The sequence below is a fragment of the Erinaceus europaeus genome, chromosome 11 (genome assembly GCF_950295315.1).
Source record: "Erinaceus europaeus chromosome 11, mEriEur2.1, whole genome shotgun sequence".
NCBI classification, from domain to species: Eukaryota; Metazoa; Chordata; class Mammalia; order Eulipotyphla; family Erinaceidae; genus Erinaceus; species Erinaceus europaeus.
In genome coordinates this window covers 107,625,625-107,648,027 of record NC_080172.1, presented here as the reverse complement: position 1 = coordinate 107,648,027, position 22,403 = coordinate 107,625,625, and the positions used below count along the sequence as shown (strand labels likewise).

Below are 22,403 nucleotides of genomic sequence, written 5' to 3'. Positions count from 1 at the left end.
CAACATCAATAACAACAAAAATAACTACAACAATTAAAAAACAAGGGCAACAAAAGGGAAAATAAATAAATAAATAAATATTTTAAAAAAGAATTTGCATGTTGGGCCAGAAACCATAACTTATTTAGAGGTAAACACTTGTAGAACTCTTTCTGACGTACGTTTTTTATTATTATTGATTTAGTAATAATCAACAAGAATGTAAGATAAGAGGGGTGCAATTCCACACAATTCCCACTACCAGAACTCCGGTATTCCCTCCCCTCCATTGGAAGCTTTCCTATTATTTATCCCTCTGGGAGTATGAACCCAGGATCATTATGGGTTGCAGAAGGTAGAAGGTTTGGGTTCTGTGATTGCTTCTCTGCTGGATATGGGCGTTGGCAGGTCCACCCATGCTCCCAGCCTGCTTCTAAGTTTTAAAGGTGTCTTCAGTGCACACCATTCCTGCAGCCATCTGAAGTCTTCCTCAGCCATCATGCAATGAGTCACATTCTACTGTAACCAGAAAACCGACACCGAGATTCAGATTATTTGAAGTTTGCAGAACCTTGCTCTTTGCCTAAGCCTCTGCCCTATTTTGGTAAAGCACACCTTCTGTATATTCTGCAGTTTTGGTATTTGGGTACCACCAAACCTTTTTCCACCCATTCCTGATACAGTTATATATTATCTCCAAGTTGATTAGTCATATTATTCAGAGCTTTTTGTTTGTTTTTAACAGAGCACTGATCAACTGTGGCTTCTTATGTTGGTGTGGGGGACTGAATGTGGGACTTGGGAATCTGAGGCATGAGAATCTCTTTGCATAACCATTATGCTATATACACTTCCTCACCCCGCACTTCAGGCCTTCTCTTAAGGATTTCCTGCCTGCTTATTGTTTTAGTTACTGAGAGAGGTGTTTTAAAATCTCCAGTTATGATTGTAAATTTGTTCCTTTTTAGTTTTGTCAACTTTTACTAACTATATTTTAAAGATACCATCTGACAAATTTAAGATTGTTAAGAGTGAATTTTTTTTTCAGAAGATAAGTGTGTATATATCTCTAAATATAGCAATTCCACTCAAATGTGAGCTCATATCTACAGGGATGCAGAGGTCACATAGGCTCCTAAGCTGAATATGGGCCCCAGATCACATCAAATTGATGGGGTTTACAGTCAACAATATTTATATATGTTTCCCATGTTTGGGAGCTACTCTCTTCCGTGATCCAACTTTCTGGTCCTTTTTGCAGCCATGACATCATCTCCCCAGACAATAACTTGGATCCACCTGCATATCAGATGGCCGGCTCAGAAAAAAAAAAAAAACTAGTATAGTCATAGGCCCTTTGGAATATAACTAAAATAGGCCTACTATCTATCTACAACACAGAGATGCCCCCAACTCACCGTCTGAACTATTCCAGTCTTTAGGTTCATGATTAGTCAACAATTTGGCTTTACATGTTAACTCTTTATTCATCCACCAGGTTCCAGATGCTAACATGATGCTAACTGGACTTCCCTGGGCAGAGGACTCTACCAATGTGTCCTGGAGCCCTGCTTCCCCAGAGCTCCGCCCCACTAGGGAAAGAGAGAAACAGGCTGGGAGTATGGATTGACCTGTCAAGGCCCATGTTCAGCAGGGAAGCAATTACAAAAGCCAGGCCTTCCCCCTTCTGCACCCTACAATGACCTTGGGTCCATACTCCCAGAAGGATAAAGAATAGGAAACTATCAAGGGAGGGGATGGGATATGGAGTTGTGGTGGTGGGAATTGCGTGGAGTTGGACCCCTCTTATCCTGTGGTTCTTGTCAGTGTTTCCTTTTTATAAATAGAATTTTTTATAAAAAAAAATCACCCTATTGACATACACACGCACACAAGAGTACATGTATAAAAGAGGCTGGGGGGATAGTAGAGTGGTTCTGCAATGATTTTAATACACAATGCTCTAAGGTTCCAGGTTCAAGCCCTGGAACAACCATAAGCCAGAGCTGACAGAGCTGTCTTTCTATCATCTGTCTATCTGTCTGCCTGCCTCTCTGTCTTGTCTTTCTTTCTTTGTTTTATTCTCTCATGAAAAAACAATATATTTTTTAAAAGAGTACATGTATAGGGGGAAAACACATAAAGATGCATAAGATTTTGTGTACCAGGATAACAGAAGCTGCTCTGCTAAGGCCACTTTAAACAGCAATTAACTGAATTACTCAAATATCTATTAATAAATAAGTGGATAGGCTTATTTATTTATTTATTTTTAAATATTTATTTTATTCTCTTTTGTCGCCCTTGTTGTTTTATTGTTGTAGTTATTGTTGTTGTCATCGTTGTTGGATAGGACAGAAAGAAATGGAGAGAGGAGGGGAAGACAGAGGGTGGAGAAGGACAGACACCTGCAGACCTGCTTCACCACCTGTGAAGCGATTCACTTGCAGGTGGGGAGCTGGGGCTCAAACCAGGATCCTTAAGCCGGTCCTTGCGCTTTGTGCCACCTGCACTTAACCTGCTACTCTACCACACGACTCCCCAGGATTATTTATTTTACTGAGCATCCGTTTTATTTATGCATAAAAACTAAAATGGAATTTAAGACCATCATTTGGATGAAAAGTTCATAGAATGATAACCTTGTTTTCTCTACTCTCAATTTCTAAGTCATTTCACCCTTCTGCTTTACCCTCCTCTTTTCCTCTTATCATCTTTACACCCTTGCTTCTTCATTTCAACACTGGTACAAAATAAAGTTATATCAAGTTTACAAATGTTCCTTTTGGATATTTGTTAATTTTTATGGCTTCTACCCCAGAGAATTAGGGAGATCGAAAGCAGTTTCCTTTTAAACAGGGTAGCTTCCTCCTTCTTGTGCCCTGAAGGCAATCGTCCTTAATCAGCAGCATTTTCATAAGATTCTGCAGCTTATAGCTGAGGAGTGTAAAATAAACTAGATACCATCTGGGTCACACTCCACCCTTTAGGGAACCATCAAGCTGGTAAGAGGTAGATATTTTTAAGTGAAGGAGGGATTTAAGAAGGGCAGTACTCACTCTGAGCTTTGGATATAAGCTCAAATTATACCTCCAGGGATAAGAACCTGTGTTTCTGTGTTCTTTTTTTTTTTTTTTTTATATTTATTTATTTTTTCTCTTTTGTTGCCCTTGTTGTTTTATTGTTGTAGTTATTGTTGTTGTTGTTGTTGTTGTTGTTGGATAGGACAGAGAGAAACGGAGAGAGGGAGGGGAAGACAGAGAGGAGGAGAGAAAGATAGACACCTGCAGACCTGCTTCACCGCTTGTGAAGCGACTCCCCTGCAGGTGGGGAGCCGGGGTTCGAACCGGGATCCTTATGCCGGTCTTTGTGCTTTGCGCCACCTGCGCTTAGCCCGCTGTACTACAGCCCGACTCCCGTTTCTGTGTTCTTGGGCACGTTGCTTCTCTATCATGTATTATGTCATCCGTATCCTTAACTTTCGTATTTTATCTTGTCTTTCTCTTTGTACCTGATCTATGCTTTTTTTTTTCTACACACGCACACACACACAGAGATAATTTAATTAATTTTCTACATATATATATATGTAGAATTCAAATTCAGATTTAATATAGTTGCAGTGATATGTCATAGAAATTCTGAATATTATCTTCCTCTGAGTTATGGTATAGAAGTAAATTAAATCATTAGTAAGTAATCTTAATTCTGTGGATATTTTATTTGACACTTTGTTAGAGCAGATGTATTTTAGTTTTGTTTTTGGTTCTAGGGTCTAGGGCACCACTCAGTCTAAGGACAAGACATCACAACTGTGACCTGTAACCTAGATGATATTAAAATCTCAAGACTTTTCCTCATGAGACCTGGATTGTTGCTTAAATCTCTGTTCAGTAATTTTCCTCCACTCTCTTCTTTTTCTTTCAATTTCTTAGCAGTTGAGGACCTGCCCAAGTACTGAGAGAATACAGATATAGAAACTTCCATCATAGTTGCTTCTTTTCTTAGACTGCCTCCCTGATCCTCCTCCTTCCTTCTGGCTTCAGGAGAGTATTCATGTAGGTTGGACACCCCCCACCCCTCTTGGTGGAATTATGAGTGGCAAAAAAAATAATAAAATAAATCTTACAGTTTTTTAAAGATTTATTCTGTTAGTCCTTGTTCTTCTGTTCCAGCAGGAATGGGTTGAAACAGAAATGGCCCTGTAGGGATTTGAACAGCTCTCTAACCAAACTGAGTATCCCATATGGCATGAGAGAGACTATTTCTTCCTATCTATCAATGTGGGCAGGATCTGTGATCTCCAGAGGGTGAGGAAGGACAGTGAAGTTATTCAGATATAAGTGTGACAACTCATCTTTTAAATTAGATTGAGAGTTCATTTCTCTGGATGAGTTTTGTACCTTTAAAAAAAAAAGATATTCTTATCTTGACTTATAGACATTAAAATTTGGATACAGCAGATTTCATCCAGTTTTTCATTTATATATTTATTTTTTTGCTGGGACTTTGTGGCTGCATGATTCCATCACGCTTGGCAGACTCCACCCCCTGTTTTTATATATATATAAAGGTGGAGCAGCAAATAGTATCGAAAGAGATGAAGAGAAGACATCATAGCACTACTCCACTGTTCGTGATGTTTCTCCTTTGCATGGCACTTCTATGCTATAGCTGGGGACAAAAAAAACCCAAAAAAACCTGGCTCCTTGTGTGTGACAAAGGGGGGAGGTTTCTGAGCATGGGCGGGAGTGAGGTAGGGAGATAGGGTTGCTGGTCCTGGTGCATGATGGTAGAGGAGGACCTGGTGGGGGTGGAGTTAGAATGATTTGGGAAAACTGAGAAATGTTACACATATACCAACAACTGTACTTACTGTTGACTCTAAGCCATTAATCCCCCCAATAAAAAATTGAAATAAAATAATAATAAAATAAAATTATAAAATAATTAAATAATAATTAATAAAATAAAATTATAAAATAATAAAATTAACTATTTATTTTAATTAAATTAAAATAAATAAATAAAATTTTAAAACAAAAGCCTGCCAAGAACTGCCACTTGCTTCCTCTGATTTTCCTTTCTCTATGGAAAATTCTCCAATTATAAAATTATATTATAATTTAAGGTCCTATTTTTGGGCTAAGACTCCCCTGACTCTAGAGGATGATATGGCCAAAAAGTATTATACAGAGTTTATTAATTTATAAAAATTTACATACATATATGTAAATTTTGCAGAATACATCTTAAAAGGTTATTGGGTAGGATAAAGTAAATTGAAGTAAATCATAGCCTTTGGAAAATAAGTCATCCCATAATAAATATAGCTAGAAAAATATATGTTCCAAACACCGAGAATAGGCTCCCATGCTTATCAGATATTAAGAATGTCTTGTAACTGAGCAATGTCTGGAATCAAGATGTGGTTATGTAAGGAAGCACAGTTTCAAGAACTATGAGACCCCAAATATAACTTCCATTATGAACTACAATCACACAACTACATGACAAGTCAGTTTGTTCATATGCTAACAAGACCAATTTTACTACAATAGAACTTCAACTGGTCAGTGCAGGGTGGATGTGCAGGAAGAAGTTGTATAATTCCAAGTCTTGTCAGTTCTTTCACAGAACAACTGTGTCTTTGGCCAGATATAGCTTACACACTATTCTACCTTGTGTTGTTGTTATGAACTCCATGACATGAGATAACTCTTGCTTCCAGTGCATGTGTGTGCGTTAGGGACAGGGAAAATGTTCAACCTCTACAAACTAAATGCATGGTCTGGCCTAAGGTTGCCTACTCACTGCCAATCTGCCCCCCTCATTCTTATAAAGCTAAATAAATCTAAAAAGTAAAATACCAATATCCCCTGCACCCACCACCAAAGATAGACAAATACCAGGGCTATGTTACCTAAGAAAGTCAAATACCAGGACTGTGTTAAGGCAGTCAAATAGAATTGACCATCTTCAGTAGAGGTGGACTAACTAGAATTGAAACTCAAACACCAAACACCAGGACTTCACAAATTATAACAGAGTTGATGTACCCCTCAGACTTTCTCCAAACAGTTCGCCTATTCACAAGTGTCATGCATGAGAGCAAGACAACTACTATGAGTCGGTTGGTGGGGAGGCAGTAGCAGGGTAGAGAAAGAATCTGTCCAGTCAAACCCCAAGAAGAAAGGTAATCATGTTGTCTCTGGCTCCATCAAATGGCTTCCTCCAGCCAGAGGAAGTTATGGCTGAGGGAGATAAGTCCATTTGTGGTTACCAACAAGTTTAGTAATACAGAAAATGTCCACTGCCTAATACAGAAAAAATAATTAAATCTCTGCACCTCAACCTTTTGTGTGCTGATGGGAAAGCTTGATTCATAATTCTGTACAACAGAAGAATTGGTCGTCTTCCCACAAGGCATTCTGCCTCTTCTAGTGTCAGCTATTTTAAAATCCTTTGGGTAGGGGCTGGGGGCAGGAAATGTGGACCTGGGTCTCTCATTTCTCACAATATTTTCTCCTGTTAAAAAAGATGGGTGGCACATGTCTGACCTTAGCTTTTCCCTGAGAAAGTCAACTTTTTTTATGTTATTTTGCAATCTGTAAAAATTAGATACTAAAAGACTTAGAAAATAGAGAATAACCCTGGGGATAAACTACATAGAGGTAGCCTAGGCTGTTAGAGTGCTCTGAGACTCTTACTCTCGGCTTCATGGTCTCTGTTTCTCTTCTTGTTCTAGTTTTCCCAACCTACCTCTGTAAAACTTAATCCACTTTCATTATTAATTAATCTTGCTTATAAAACAAATCTCTGTCAAATTATCATTTTAATATTCCAGTGAAGTTTTGCATTATAATATTCAAAGAAAATTATTCTATTTCCCAAGTCATTTTATTAAAATGTAGAAGTAAAACTAGTGAAATATTTCTGACTGTAAAATTTATGAATGAAATATAATTTTTATTTCCTTGTAACTTGTACTTCCTTATCTCCACCCCTGGGTAAATAGCCCTTGGTAGAGAAAGGGTTCTAGAGTCCTAAATACAAAAAATTAGTTAATCATTTCCAAAGTTCATTATCCCTCCATAATCTTTTATTTAATTGAAACTGAGTAAAACGAGCTTATGTAAGTGATACCACTTTTCCCTTATCATTGCCTTGAAGGATATTAATATTACCATCAAAAATACATTTCATTATCTTGTCTACATCTTCAAGTTTTCTAATTTATCCCCTCAAAATGAGTGTTAGAAGGGAATTTTATCTACATATGACTCAAAATCATATTGGACTATACATAAACTCAGAGGACTTTAATAGCAATTATAGTAACTTAATTTTATTGGTATATTTTTGTAAAGTGAATAAGCCATCTTCTATTTAAGAAGGAAGGGATTCTACATTTGTTCATACTGATTTTGTTCCATTTTCTTTCTCGTCTGCTTTTTTTATCCTGTTTAAAATACAATATATTGCAGTCATAGTGAGACAAATGATTCCTATTAAACCCACTGCTGTCAGAATACCTCTCAATATAAGGTCATCTCTGACAGGTGCAGGAGTAGAATTTGGAGGCATGAAAAGAGCTATTTGGACAACATTAGATACAGCAGATGATAAGGAGTTCTTATCTTTTGCTCGTAGAGCCACATAAATTCTTTGGCTGTCTTGTGTGCTTCCATCGTAGTGTTGTTCAGTTCCATTTGTAAAAAGATTTGGCGAAAATGTAAATATCTCCTTCTTGCCAGCGTGCTGAGGATATAGTTCCGATGTGTTTACTAAAATGGCATTGTTGAAGTCATCTTGAATATTCTGGAGACTCCTACTCATCCTTATTTCATAACTGTTAGCTGAAATATAAAAACTGCTATTCAGCTTTTATAGTTTATGAGGAATTACTTTGATAATGGCAATGAAACAGTCAAAATAACAAGGAATATGAATTTTTTAAACAAAAAGAAGTTAAACATTACAAAAAAACTCATATTAAAATCAAAACAAAAGGCCAAGCAGTGGCACAATGCAGACATTGCCAAGCTCAGGATCCAAGTTCAAGGCCTTGGTCTCACGTTTCATGAGCAGTAGAATGGTGCTGAAAGTGTATCTCTCTCTCCTAATCTCTCTGCCATCTCTCTCTTTCTCTCTGCAACTGGGAGGGTGGGGGTAGGAGGGAAGAGAGAACTGAGAAAAAAGGTCCCCAGGAGTGGTAAATTGGCCAATTGATTGTGCATATACCAAACCCCAATGTTAACCCTGATAGAAGGGGTTAAAAAAAAGGGAAAGAAAAAAGAATCTCTGAACAATAACATTATACTTTAGTAAGAAGATCTAGCTTAATAAGAATGCTATATTCCCATCATCTTATAAATTTAACATGATTCCAAGGGCCTCTGGTTTCTATTTTTCAAGTTTATTGTAAAGTTCAAGTGCTAAAAGTCAATACTGGACATATAAAATATAAAAAAGGCAATGTGGAAGGACTAACCCTACCAGACATAATAGATTAATTCTTCAATAACTAAACAAACTATTGATACATGACTGGTGCGTGAATGAACTATCTTATGGAGATAAAGCAAAATTAGTCCTTTCCTGCACGATGCTACAGAAAGTCAAACTCTGCTTTACAAGCTTTTGAATTAAGGGATATCTACTTTCTTTGTACAGATAATCGGAAGATGCAGCATTTTCCATTCAAATCAAGTCTCCCTCTCTGCCACGCCCACTGTTTATATCTCAGGAGGTGGAAAGCACTAAAAGGCTGAGAGCCAGAGCTACCATCTCTCATGATAGTGTCTGTCTTCCTTAGAAAGCGGGGAAGCAATTACAGAAGCCAAACCTTCTACCTTCTGCACCCCATAATGACCCTGGGTCCATACTCCCAGAGGGATACAAAATAAGAAAGCTATCAGGGGAGGGAAGGGGATACAGAGCTCTGGTGGTGGGAACTGTGTGGCATTGTACCTCTCTTATTGTATGGTCTTGTTGCTATTTTTTATTTTATTAATAAATGTTTTAAAATTTTTTTAAAAGAAAGGATGGTAGTGGAAGGGGCATTCTATCTACTCCCTTTATTACCAACAAAGAATCCTAACTCTTCCCTAACAAATCCAGCTTTTTAGTGTTCAACTTCATTAATCCAGGAAAAAACACATCCAGCAATTTAACGTATAGCAGATAGAATTCAGATTGATTGGAGTAACATGCAATTTTATTTTATTTATTTTATTATTTTATTTTATTATTTTATTTTATTTTATTTCCACCAGGGCTATTGCTGGGGTTCGGTGTTCCCGGCAGCCATTTTTCCCCTTTTTTCCCCTTCTTCTGCTTACTCCTCTTCTTCTCCTCCTTCTTCATTAGATAGGACACAGTGGAACTGAGAGAAGACAGGGAGATAGAGAGGAGGAGAAAAAGACAGACACCTGCAGACTTGCTCACCAGTCTCATGAAGAGGGCCCCCTATAGGTGGGAAGCCAGGACTGGATTCCAGGTCCTTGCTTTTGGTGATAAGTGTCCTTAACTGAGTGCACCACTGCCTGGCCCCCAAATTTCTTTATAAATAATACTGAAATATTCTATTCTTGTTTCTTAAATTCTACCTATAAGTGAGATCACCCTGTATTCATCCTTCTCATTCTCCTCATTTATCCTATGTCACTTTACATGGTTCTTTCAAATTCTTTCTTTCTTTCTTTTCTTTTTTTTTTTTTTTACCAGAGTACTTCTTCTAGCGTTTGCCTACCAGAGTACTGATCAGCTCTGATTTATGGTGGTGTGGGAGATTGAACCTGCCTTCAGAGCCTCAGGTATGAGAGTCTCTTTGCATAACTATTATGTTATCTACCCCCACCCTTCAAGTTCTTAATAAAGTTGATGCCTACAGGAATCTCAGTCAGAGGCATCAATTAACAAATTTTAATGTATAGTCAAGGATAATCATATTTTGGTGACGGCAAGGATACTAGAAAACTTATTCTTTGAGAAAAGATAGTCAATTGAATTGCTATGAATCAAGAGGGGATGGCAGAAGCCTAAAGGCTAGGAAAGGCCTCAGAAAAGAGAATATTAAGAAAGAAATTCTAGAAAGTCCATCCAAACAAGGATAAAAATTGCTCAATCAGAAATTGGTCTCAGTCTTTCTAACAAAAATGACAGCCAGAAGTTGGAGAGGAAAATCCACTATATTTGGCATGATTAATATAAATTATGTCTCTAAACATGATTTGTAGATATGTGAATTCACTTAGGACTTAATCCTCAGAAAATGAATTTTCTCAGATAGCTGGAGGTCAGTGCTCTGTAACTGCAAACCAGCAGCCTTTCTGCAGACTAGACCACTATTAACACGTGGTATTTATATTTCAGGTCAAGGGGTTCTGGTTGATTATGTCCATCATATTACCAGATATCTTCAGTACTGGGAGAACTGACACATTTTTTAAAAATATATATTTTTATTTATTTTTATTATCAGTTAGAGACAGAAATTCAGAGGGGAGTGGGAGATAGAGATAGCTAGCTAGAGAGAGACTTGCAGCCCTGCTTCACCACTTGGGAAATTTCCCCCTTGCAGATGGGGACCAGGGACTTGAACCTGGGTCTTTGTGCACTGTAATGTGAGCACTTAACCAGGTGCGCCACTGCTTGGCCCCGAGATAACACATTCTTTATCCTAAACTTCAGAATATAAAATCTTATTAACAGCTCAAAAATTGTCATAGAAATTCACTGTAGCAGTGTCAGCACTAAGGCTCCCAAAGCTAATTTTACTTCCATGACATAGTTATTAGAGATGCTCCTTTTGGAAAATAATGAAACCAAGGAACTTACCCTGACCCTGATCATAGTCATCTCCAGGTGCTGTCCAAGATAAAGTCACTGATCTGTCCACTTGTATAGCCTCTAAGTCTATTATTCTGCATGGCGGAAACACATCAGGAAGGGGGCCAGCTGGGACTCCCAGCACAGAAAAAGAGCCTCCTGAGATGACTCTGCTAAAACCCCACTTTTGCACTCCACTCAGGCCCGTTGATTTTCTTGGTGTGTTCATCTGAATATTACCTGGGGCACCAAAGAAAAGAACAGTCAAAAGTTATAAACTCCTAAGTAGTTTGTGTCAGACACATAGTTGCGAAACATTTTAAAAACCTTTTTCTTTGCTGTATCTTTAAAATAAGTTGAGTTTCTTTAGTAAACCATTCAATGTACCATTTATTCTTTCAGTAAGTATTCTGGGTGGCATACACTATGCTGATAATCAGAGACAAAATAGTATCTCTTATGGAATTGATAGTCATGTTAATTAGCATGCATTTGTAATTTGACACAAAAATAAGCAAGAAGAGGGCATGATTAGGCTGGGAAGACAGCAAAATGGTTATGCAAAAGACTTTAATGCTTGAGGCTCTGAAGCCCCAGGTTCAATCCCCAGCACCATGAGAGGTAAGTTTCTCTCCCTGGTGGCAAACACCAACCAACCAACCAAACAAACAAAAACTGTTTTAAAACACTAAGGCATAATCCTTTTCATATGATATATTTAAACTACCTCCCATGTGGATCTATAGTAATGTTGGTCAAAAAGATACTTGTCTCTTTGTTATTTAGCATTTTTAACCTTGAAAAAAAAATGACAGAACATTTTCAGGAATCACTCACAGGTCCGTAACATCCACACTCATATTTATTTGAGAACTCGTTTCCTGTGTAGACTGTTTGGACTGTTCTTTCTTTAAGCTGCTAATAACATTTGCCTCTATCTCTTGCCTAAACCTCTGTAAAGGAAATGCAGGGAAGCTACAAGTGAGAAACCCAATAGATATTTTTAGTCATTAGCAGTTCTGGTGCAACTGTTGCCAGGAAGCAGTCAAACTAATGACTACAATGAAGGCAGAAGATCTTTTCAAGAATTACATGTTTTAGTGCAGAGGGTTAAGCTCACACGGTGCAAAGCTCAAAGATGGGCTTAAGGATCCCAGTTCGAGCCCCAGCTCCCCCCCTGCAGGGGAGTCCCTACAAAGGCAGGTCTGCAGGTGTCTTTCTCTCCCTCTCTCTGTCTTCCCTCCTCTCTCCATTTCTCTCTGTCCTATCCAACAATGATGAAATCAATAACAACAACAATAATAACTACAGCAGCAATGAAAAACAAGGACAATAAGAAGGAAAATAAATATATTAAAAAAAGAAATACATGTTTGGTTTTTTTTGTCATCCATTATCACAAGTTATTAAGGATGGAAAATAAAGCAAACAAATTATAACTGACATATGTACAAGGAGTTTTGAAATTCCCTCTTTCTCATACAAATATACCATATAATCTTTAGAAATACATATATATATATATATATATTAAATAATGTTATCCAGATTAACGAATCTTACCATGTGTTATGTAACCTGGTACATACATAGCATGACTTCCTGGACTAGAGGAGGCCATGGTGCTTGTGCTGGGAGAGTAGTTGACATGTACTTTTAAACTGTATCTACCATTTGTAGCAAAGAAGAAAAAATACCTCGAGTAGATCCCATCATTTCTTATAATATCAGCACCTGCATATACATAAAACATGTGATGTCAATACTTTTGTGGTGTTGATAACTGATATCTACATCATAAAAGTAAGATTTACAGAAGCTGTGCACTGGAGCACCTGTTTAAGCAAGGACCTAGTTTCAGACCCCTGCTCCTCACTTTCAGGAGTTAAACTCCATGAGTGGCGAAGCAAGAACTGCAGGTCTCTCTCTGTCTTTCTATCTCCTCCCACCTTTCAATTTTTCTCTATCACATCAAATAAAAAGGAAAGCAAAAAAAAAAAAAAAAGGGAAACAAAAGATAGGGGCCAGGTGGCAGTGCACCTGCTTGAGCACATATGTTACAGTGCACAAGGATCCAGGTTCAAGCCCCTGGTCCTCAACTGCAGGGAGGAAAGCTTTGTGAGTGGTGAAGCAGTGTTGCAGGCGTCCATCTCTCTCTCTCTATATATCACTCTCTTCCTTCTCAATTTCTGGCTATGTCTATCCAATTACTAAATAAAGATAATTAAAAAAAAAAAAAGGATCCAGGGGCCAGGTGGTGGCGCCACGCACCTGGTTGAGTTCATGTATTACAATGCACAAGGACCTGGGTTCGAGCCCCCAGTCCCCACCTTCAGGGGGAAAGCTTTACGAGTGGTGAAGCAGGGCTGCAGGTATCTCTCTGTCTCTCTTCCTCTCTATCACTCCCTCCCTCTTGATTTCTGGCTATCTCTATCCAATAAATAAAGATAATAACAAATAAATTAATTTTTTAAAAAAGGTTCCTGAGAGAGGTGGATTTATAGTGCAGGTGCTGAGCCCCAGTAATAACCCCAGTGACAATAAATAAATAAATATATAAATCAAAAGTTTTACTAGGGCTAAGGAGATAGCATAATGCTGATGCAAAAAATTTTTCATATCTCCTGAGAGGCACCAAAGGTCCCAGGCTCAAGCCATAAATTCTCTTTCGAATGTGAAAAATGACAGCATTCTGTGTTACCTGCTCCATCATCCAAAAGTCTCAGCGAAACAGGATCTGCAGTCTCTGGCTCAATTGTAGCAGTTACAGTGGCATTAAGAATGGGATAAAATCCTTTTCTCACATTTGCATAGATCATCACAGGGTGGGGGAAAAGGGTCTTGTTTCTGTCCACGAAGACTTCCACAGTGGCAGGGGGAAGGGCTGAACAGGAAGCACGAGAGGTCACTGTCACTTTCAAGGCTTGAAGAGAATGGTGGGTGTTGTTCAGTGTGTAGGTCCAGAGACCGGGCTGAAAAACATATGCTTTTTAATTTTATCAGGTATGAAAGGGGGTGGGGGAGATGACGCATTATAAACAAAAATCTTAACTCCTAGGAATTCTGGTTCTTTGGTTCTGGTTGCATTAACAATGCATTTTCTATATTACTTTTTTTTTAAAAAAGCCTGAAAAAAATGTTGGTTAAGGGATAACAAAGTCTAGTATTTACGTAACTTTCACAACACAATCCATTTCATTTGCTGGGTAACTCTTTGGGGGGGATTATGTTCTGAACTTATTTGTGACTCACATTTTTTTTAGAAGGTAGATAAGTATCCAGCTTCAAAGTATTTGCAAATATTAATCTAAGCCTCTTGATCCAGATGGAAATTTAATTATTCTATATTATAACTGAGAAAATCACAGCAAATTAAGTGGAAGATTTTAATTTGGAATCCTTACTTTCCTCCATTTCTCCCAAATCTCTCCTGATGTGTAAGCCCAGAAATCTCAAACAACGAAATTCATACATATCATTAAAAACACTGGTTTACAATAGGTCAGAATTTGACGATGTTTATGTTGAATAATTCATATAAATACAAGTAATATTTTCTCTTGCCTGTCAAGGCTGTCTGAGGGAAGCCTCATATAATTATGTAGAAGAAAAGAAGCTTAAACTACAACATAGTAGAAATTTGTTCATTTGATACAACTGTTTACAAATATACCATCTCCAGGTTCTCCCCGCCCCCAATCCTTGTAATTCTACTTTACTTAACCCTGGATGTAATAATAGGAGGACCTCAACCAACTAGGTAGAAGAGAGGAAGCAGCAGGCTAAATCGTGACTCATAGGGCAAGTTAAGATACTGTTTCTTCACTTTACCCAGTCTTCTTTGGGATTCATGTACTTGGCAGGTTTTCTGTGAGTTCACTACAAAATATTATCTATCTTTTTAAGTCACTTTATTGAGGGGTAATAGTTCACAATACAGCTGTTGTCACATGAGTATACTTCCTTATCTCTCCATGATAGGTATCTGAGTACCACTCCTACCTCCAACTGAAATCTTCCTTCACCATCTTTTGTTGGTTTCCCATATCTTCTTAACCTCCCACCACCACCCACACCCCCAAATTTTGCCCTTAAGAGCCATTGGCTCTGCTGAAATTGACCACAATGAATCTGTTTCACACTGTATTTTCTATTTCTTTGTTTCTTAAGATTCATCATCATTCCATTCTGATGTCTTCATTTTGGAGACATATTTTTCTCTCATCCCCACATACATATCCCACTTCTGTGCTCTGATCAGTCTGTTCTTGTTTCTATCATGACGTTTTATTGTAAAAGATCCAGAAAAAGACACGGTGCACAGTAGATGCTCAAAAACATATATATTACATGTCATCATATTGAATATTCTAGGGAAAGGTTTGCTCCTAATCATATAAAGAACTATGTCTGTATAGATTTTATAAAGGTAGAAGTAGAAAGAATTTGTACTATACAATACTTATTTCCACTGTTGAAGTGAGATGTCTTTGTTATTATTAAAAGTTTTGAACATACCTTAGTTATTCCCTTTAAATATTTAATGTGTACAAAATTCCTTCCTATAAATTTAAAGTAACATTTTGTTATACTGGGATAAGGTACAATGCATTTAATTGTGCAAGTCAATTGAATGTCCTGCATTTGCATTTTACTGGCTTATAATACCTACCTTGGCAGTTCCTGGAATCCAGAGCTGAGCAGTTTGCAAAGCTGGCTTGATGATAAAATCATCTGTGTAGTATCTTCTTCCATTAGGATCAAACAGTACAATTTCAGGAGGACCACTGTTTTGCCATGTGACCAAAAATGTGGTATCATTTCCCACGCTACTGTCCATAATTACAGTGTTTTTCAGCTGATGATAAGGTTTCACGTTTTCACCCTTACTTTCAAGCTGTCCAAAAGAATGCACAACAGTTTCTAGTATATGCATAATCATTCCATATTTTTCTTTACTTTTAGGACAACTGAACATAAATTGAAAAATAAAATTTATTTAATTCTGATGCGCTCTATTTATATCACTTTGGATGAAAAGAAATATTTTGCCTGGTGTATTGTATCAAGTTAAAGGACTCTGGGTTGAGGTGGGGGTGGAGAGTTCAGGTCCTGGAACAGGATGGTGGAGGAGGACCTAGGTGGGGGGTTAGAATGTTATGTGGAAAACTGAGAAACGTTACACATGTACCAACTACTGCATTTGACTATCAACTCCAAACCATTAACCCCCCCAATAAAGGAAAAAGTAAATTAAAAATGCTTTCTAAAGAAAAACATTGTATATTGTAGAAATACAGTATATATAAAATAGATTTCACATATATTAATAATTCATTACTTTTTTATCAAGAAATTTTACCTATTCTCATCATTCTCTTTTATTCAAATAACAGTAATGAGAATTTTTTTGATTTTCATTTGTTTTATGAGATTTTTTTGAATTACTCGGTTTAAACGGTTTAATTTGTGTATAACCAATCTAAATCCTTTTCTATATTGTAATAAGAAATAAAACTACAGACTTTGGAGACTTACGGTACATTTAAAAATCACTTAGCTGTTGTGTGGAAAACTGAGAAATGTTATGCATGTACAAACTATTTATTATTGTATTTACTGCTGACTGTAAAATATTAATTCCCCAATAAAGAAAAAAAAATCACTTAGCTATTCCCAGTAAGCTGTGTGTGTAGCTGTTGGTATGCTTCTAAATTCTGCTTCTAAGACCCCTTCTGTTTCATTGGTTTAATCTCCCTTGCTTAACACTGTATTCTATTTACATAACCACTGTTAACTAAGCACCGCCCTGCCTCCAGGGCATTGGTTTAATCCTCACTGATTTGCATGCTTTTTCCTTCTCCCCACCCCCTATCGTACTACATCCTCTTCGGACCTGAAACTTCCGTCTCAGGATATGTAAGGACAAGATTGTGATTAGAGATACCTTAGATTATGCTGCGTTCCACATGAATAAAGACTGAACTGTGTACCACTCAGCCATGAGTCCCTGGCCATCTCTCTCTCCCGCCCACGAAGTTAGCCCGACAGTAACAAGAATAGAATGTATTCAGATGTCTGCCATGTGTTAACTTGGTTACATATATTGTCTCATTCAAGCTTTATGAGAACCCTAGATATGAGTAGGACTACTCATTATTTCACAGATGAAATGATTGAGGTTCAAAGAGTAGTTAGTCCAAACTCACACAGTACTGGGATTCAAACCTTGATGAACAAACACCAAGGCCCCGTATATCATCATCATTCTATTTCCCCAGATCTCCTGTATCTCCTCATCATGGAGTCACAAAAGATTCAAGTCTGCCAATAATGATGAAAAATTATACTTATTAAATAAACACATTCATCATACTCTGTAAAATTTATCAAATTTGAAAAGTATCTGAAATTTACTGGCAGGTGACAGTGAAGACACTGTACATTATTGGTTCAAATCCATTTAAAATGGGTTCGGGGTAGCTAAGTACTATTCTATATTCTGTGCTAGACCCTGAAACATTGACAGTGATTGAGTCAGACTTTCTGCCCTAATTTTAACAAGGATAAAGACATACAAACAACTAGAGAGAAGTGGTAAAGTCTGGGTGGGACCATACAACTGATTAGAACTATATTAATATTTTTTTATTTTTATTAGTTTTTAAGCCCCAATTTTTATTTTATATTATTTAAGTGGACAGCACAGGGTATAAAGATTGTAGTTTAACCTATAAACATATTGTCACTTATAACTCACAATTTTTCACACCTAATTAAGAGATTAGATTTACTGACTTTACTGTGTACATATAATCTTCATGTTAAATATTTTCCAAGATTAATGTACTGGCTTTATTGTTCATATCAAGCTATTAACTTGCCAGTTTCACTTACCATCTGTTAGGAAATAACAGGTAAACTTTTGTTTGAAACATTATTCACTTATGGTTTGAAATATCTTTAAAGTATTAGGGGGTGGGGGAAATGACCCTTTTAGGAAATGACTAGATTGGAGGAAAGTTCTATGAGCACAAATAAAATGTGATAGTTGAAAAATTACTCAGAACATTTTAGAATTTAGTGAAATAGTAGGCAAATTTTTATCCAGGGGAGGAATTTTTTTTTCTGCCTCCAGGGTTACTCTAGGGCTCAGTGCCAATACTAGGAAGCCATTGCTCCTGGCAGCCATTTTTTCCATTTTATTGGTTAGACTAGAGAGAAATTGAGAGAGGGAGGAGAAAATAGAAATAAAGACTCCTGCAGACCTGCTTTACCACTTGTGAAGCAACCCCTGCAAGACAGGAAAGGAGCAGGGCTCAAACCAGGATTCTTGAGCTTCCTGCTGTGTGCACTTAACTTCCTGCTGTGTGCACTTAACTTCCTGCTGGGTGCACCACTGCCCAGCCCCCAGAAAAAACATTTTTTTTAAATACAAAATAAAATGTATCCTAAGTGATGGAAAAATCACTCTGGAACTAAAACTAAAAACATAATTTCTTAGTTTTATGGTGGATCTATCCCCCCCACCTTGCCCACCCCTATTTTGAATCATGAGGAAGGAACATACTCTGCTTACAGATCTTGGAAAACAGAAGTAGCAGTAACAGAAAATAAGTCACAAGACGAAGAACTAGAGGCAGCAAATAAAAGCATATCCTGGTTCTGGGAACACCAAGCAACTTATTAAATGCTTTCTTGCAAAGACTATAACATTTTCAAATAAAGTCAGTGAGGTAGTTTGCACAATCCTTGCCTCCTTCCCCACCCCCATCCCACTCCATCGATAAGTATAATATTGAAGGAATTCTGACCTGAATATGTTGTTGACAAATGTCTCCAGTTCCAGAGGGAATTCTACTGAAAGCATCAATCAAGCTGTTGGAGTTTGATTTATCTGGAACAAAGAACTTTAAGCCTCCTGAAATACATGATTAAAATGCCTAAGAAACAGTATGCTAAGCCTTTGCCAACAAATTCTCTTGGATAGAAGTGTTTGGAGGAAGCAGAATTTACGCTTGGTTGAAGTTGTCTGACAGTCTACACAGCTCCACAGTCAGAGGCAAAATGGGGCTGGTTTTACCTGCTCTGTTCACAGTTACCTTGCTATGTTCTAAATCTGTCCTGCATGCATGATAAGAAGCAAACTTCTAGACAAGCTATGTTAATTGCTACCCGTCTGCATTGCTGCATATTTACATTTGCAATCTGAATATGTTGTTTATAAAAATAGTTCAACAGAGGATAACGTCCAATCCTTGTGTGCATTTTTTATTGATGAAAAACAATAAAATTGGGAGTCAGGCTGTAGCACAGCAGGTTAAGCGCATGTGGCACAAAGCGCAAGGACCAGTATAAGGATCCTGGTTCGATCTCCGGCTCCCCACCAGCAGGGGTGTCCCTTCACAGGCGGTGAAGCAGGTCTGTAGGTGTCTATCTTTCTCTCCCCCTCTCTGTCTTCCCCTCCTCTCTCTATTTCTCTCTGTCCTATCCAACAACAACGACATCAATAATAACTACAACAATAAAACAACAAGGGCAACAAAAGGGAATAAATAAATAAATATTAAAAAATTAAAAGAATAAAATTATTCAGGCCTTATTTCAAGCAAAAATGAACAAGGTAGGTACCATACTGTTCTGTAGTGTCTTTAATGGAGTTAGTGAGTACATTTAATCTTTTTTTCTTCTTTTTTTTGTCATCACCAGGGCCATTTTCATGTACGAAGGGGAGGAGGCTATACAGAAACCAAAGCACTGAAATGAAACTTCCTCTGATGTTGTGGGGGTCACAGGCTTGAAGCCAGACCCCGGGCATTGCAAAGCAGGTCTTTCCTAGGTGAAAAAGCATATCAACCCACACTTTATTTTGAACATATTTAGTTCCATGATTACACATGCTAAGTCTAGTTCAATAGAGAAATTGATATCATTCCTATTGTCAACGGGTCAGTGTAAGCAGTGCCTTCTAAGGAAAATGATTAGGAGTAAAATGGAATATTCAAATTCAAAGGAAATGCCTTAAAGTACAGCCTTGCAGATTTATTTACCTGTAAGATGTGGTAAATCCTCCAGATTCACCACCACAGATGAACCCAGGGCTATGGAATGAATGACTGAACTACTGCTAAGCACATTCAGTACACAATCCTCCATGTGCCCTTCGTCGCCACCAGTCACCAATATCATCACAGAGCCGTAGGCGTTTCCATTCAGTTTTTCAACCACCTGAACATACGGCATCGATCATTTGGATAGAAGTGTATTTCACAAAGTGTATTTCGCAGTGTCTGACTGAGCAGAATTCACTCACGGTTTATGTTTCCCATCAGTGGGCCATACTCGCCTTCGGGGTCCTCTCCACTCAGTTCTCCCAGCATCCTATCACAGCACTTGTTACCCCACAAGCCACTAGTGGTTTGCTCGCATTCAAATCACTTTAATAAACCCCCTACCTTAAAACAAGGCCCATGACAGAAGGGATGGGGGGGACATTACTGTATGAGAGCCTTTCTTCTTCTGAGATCCTGTAAATGATCAGAGGCCCCAGAACTGTGGGGCTGAACTTTGGCTGCAAATTAGAATCAAAAAAAGTCTCAAAAATGTTTAACATCTAGGTGCCATATCCCAGATCAGTCAAAACTGTTATCTCAGGCAGTAAGATCTGGGCATCAGAAAATTGTAATCCCTAGGTGACTTTGGTGGGTAGCCATGCAGGGGAAACCACTACTTTTAGCAGCAACAGCTAAATTTTGAATTTAATTAAATTTTTTTTGCATGCTATCAAATGCTTGATACATGGCTGCATTCTAGATGTTGAAACCCAACATCTAGAATGAACTCTGTAGTTCCTGAAACATACTTCTGGCTTAACTGTTTTCCATTTACTGGAAGTCAAGTACAGCACAAGCAAGAGCAGAACATGAATATTTTAGTTGGAAAAGTCAAGCTTAACAATGGCCACAGTTGGGACACTCCCAGAATGGAAAATGGAAACATTCCAAATTATCTAGTTGATGTTGAAATCTCTCAGCCCCATCCATTGCATTTCTTTTTTTTATTATTCATTTCCTTAAAAATCACTTATTAAGCAATTGTTATGTCTCAAGTGCTTTGATAGGCATAGTGAGTTCGATTGAGGGTAAGGAAGACTTGCATCTTGACCTTAAAGAGAATTCTTTATTATTCCCCTATAGTTGAGATTGTTACAACCGTACTGTGACAGGCTGTCCTTAAATCAGAAGCAACCCCAGATATGGAATGAAGGAAGGGAAAGCTATTTATCCACTGTACCTCAAATCCCTTCTGAAGTCCCGAGCAGACGCTGGCTTTTGCTTCAGCTGATACATTGGTAGGCAAGTAGGAAACCAACAGCTTTCGGTCATCATCACTGTTAATTTGATGTGGCTGGGCTCTGATCTCTCCTCGCTCATTGAAAGTGATAATGCCCACAAACGTATGGACTTCAACAATCTGCATCAAATAAAATTCTGCTGCTTGCTGAAGTTGAAGAAGTCTGTCAGCCTATGTCCCAAAAACAGAGGGAGGAAAAAACAGGAGTGACATTTGGCTGGTTGATAAAAAGATGACAAAGTAACTCAGTGTAATACTAGTGTATTATTCAATTTAATTCAGATTGAAAATAAAAGCTCTTTCAGAGAAGAGAGAGTTTCTTGTAACTCTACACCCAGCACACTGTTTATAATTACTTCTCTAGGAATACACTGCCACTGTTTCTCTCCAAATCAACATTCAAGAGGTATAGAAGTGATTGAGACTAGATTTGTAACAGCTTCTTTTAAAATTCAGTCTAGTTAAGAGGGATTATTACAAAGAGTGTTTATGGTTCAAATGATCATCTAAATGATCATTCTGGCCCTACCATATGATATCATGATCATCTGAGGATGAGCATGGCAGCTGTAAAGGAGGGAATAGTAACATCTCTTATTAAACCATGTTCTTATCAAGCCAGGCCTTCAGTGATGCGCAGTGGAATATGCATGTTAAAATACAATTATACTTTAACGTACTAACCAAATATAAAATGTTATTAGCAGGTGCCGGTGTTGATGAATTCACTAGGGTCAGTCTGTGATTTATTTTTTCATGTTGTTATTGTAATTATAATGATTATTATTATTTTTTTCTTCCATGGTTATCGCTGGGGCTCTGTGCCTGCACTACAAATCCACTGCTCCTGGTGGCCATTTTTCATTTTATTGGATAGAACAGAGAGAAATTGGGGGGGTATGTACAGAGGGAGGAAAGAAAATACCTGCAAACCTGCTTCACAGCCTGCGAAGCACACCCCCTACAGGTAAGGAGTGGGGCCTCCAACCTGAGTCCTTGCTTCTGATTAATATGTGCGCTCGAGCAGGTATGCCACCATCCAGCTCCCACTTGATGATTTTGAAATCTTGTGGGGGCAGCAATCTAACCAGGTAGTCATTGCCCTAGTTGATTCTAGGAAACAACATTATAACATTCTCCATATCCTAAAAATGATAGTGATGTTCCTGGTATTTCACAGATATATCAAAAAGGGAATTTTCCACAACTTTTTTATCCTGAGCTCATACGCAAGGACA

General features: G+C 37.8%; 1 protein-coding gene across 1 annotated transcript in view; it reads right to left on the bottom strand.

The window, feature by feature from the left end:
- Positions 1–7,311: 7,311 nt before the first annotated feature.
- CLCA2 (chloride channel accessory 2) overlaps positions 7,312–22,403 on the bottom strand; it is a 38,690-nt gene continuing 23,598 nt past the window's right edge. The window contains exons 7-14 of the mRNA XM_007529973.2: positions 21,106–21,336; positions 19,863–20,040; positions 18,627–18,733; positions 15,485–15,709; positions 13,514–13,784; positions 12,376–12,546; positions 10,822–11,052; positions 7,312–7,838 (exon numbers count right to left, since the gene is read on the bottom strand). Of these exons, the coding sequence (XP_007530035.1) occupies positions 7,396–7,838; positions 10,822–11,052; positions 12,376–12,546; positions 13,514–13,784; positions 15,485–15,709; positions 18,627–18,733; positions 19,863–20,040; positions 21,106–21,336 (1,857 nt within the window). The 3' untranslated portion in view covers positions 7,312–7,395. The remainder of the gene's footprint in view (positions 7,839–10,821; positions 11,053–12,375; positions 12,547–13,513; positions 13,785–15,484; positions 15,710–18,626; positions 18,734–19,862; positions 20,041–21,105; positions 21,337–22,403) is intronic.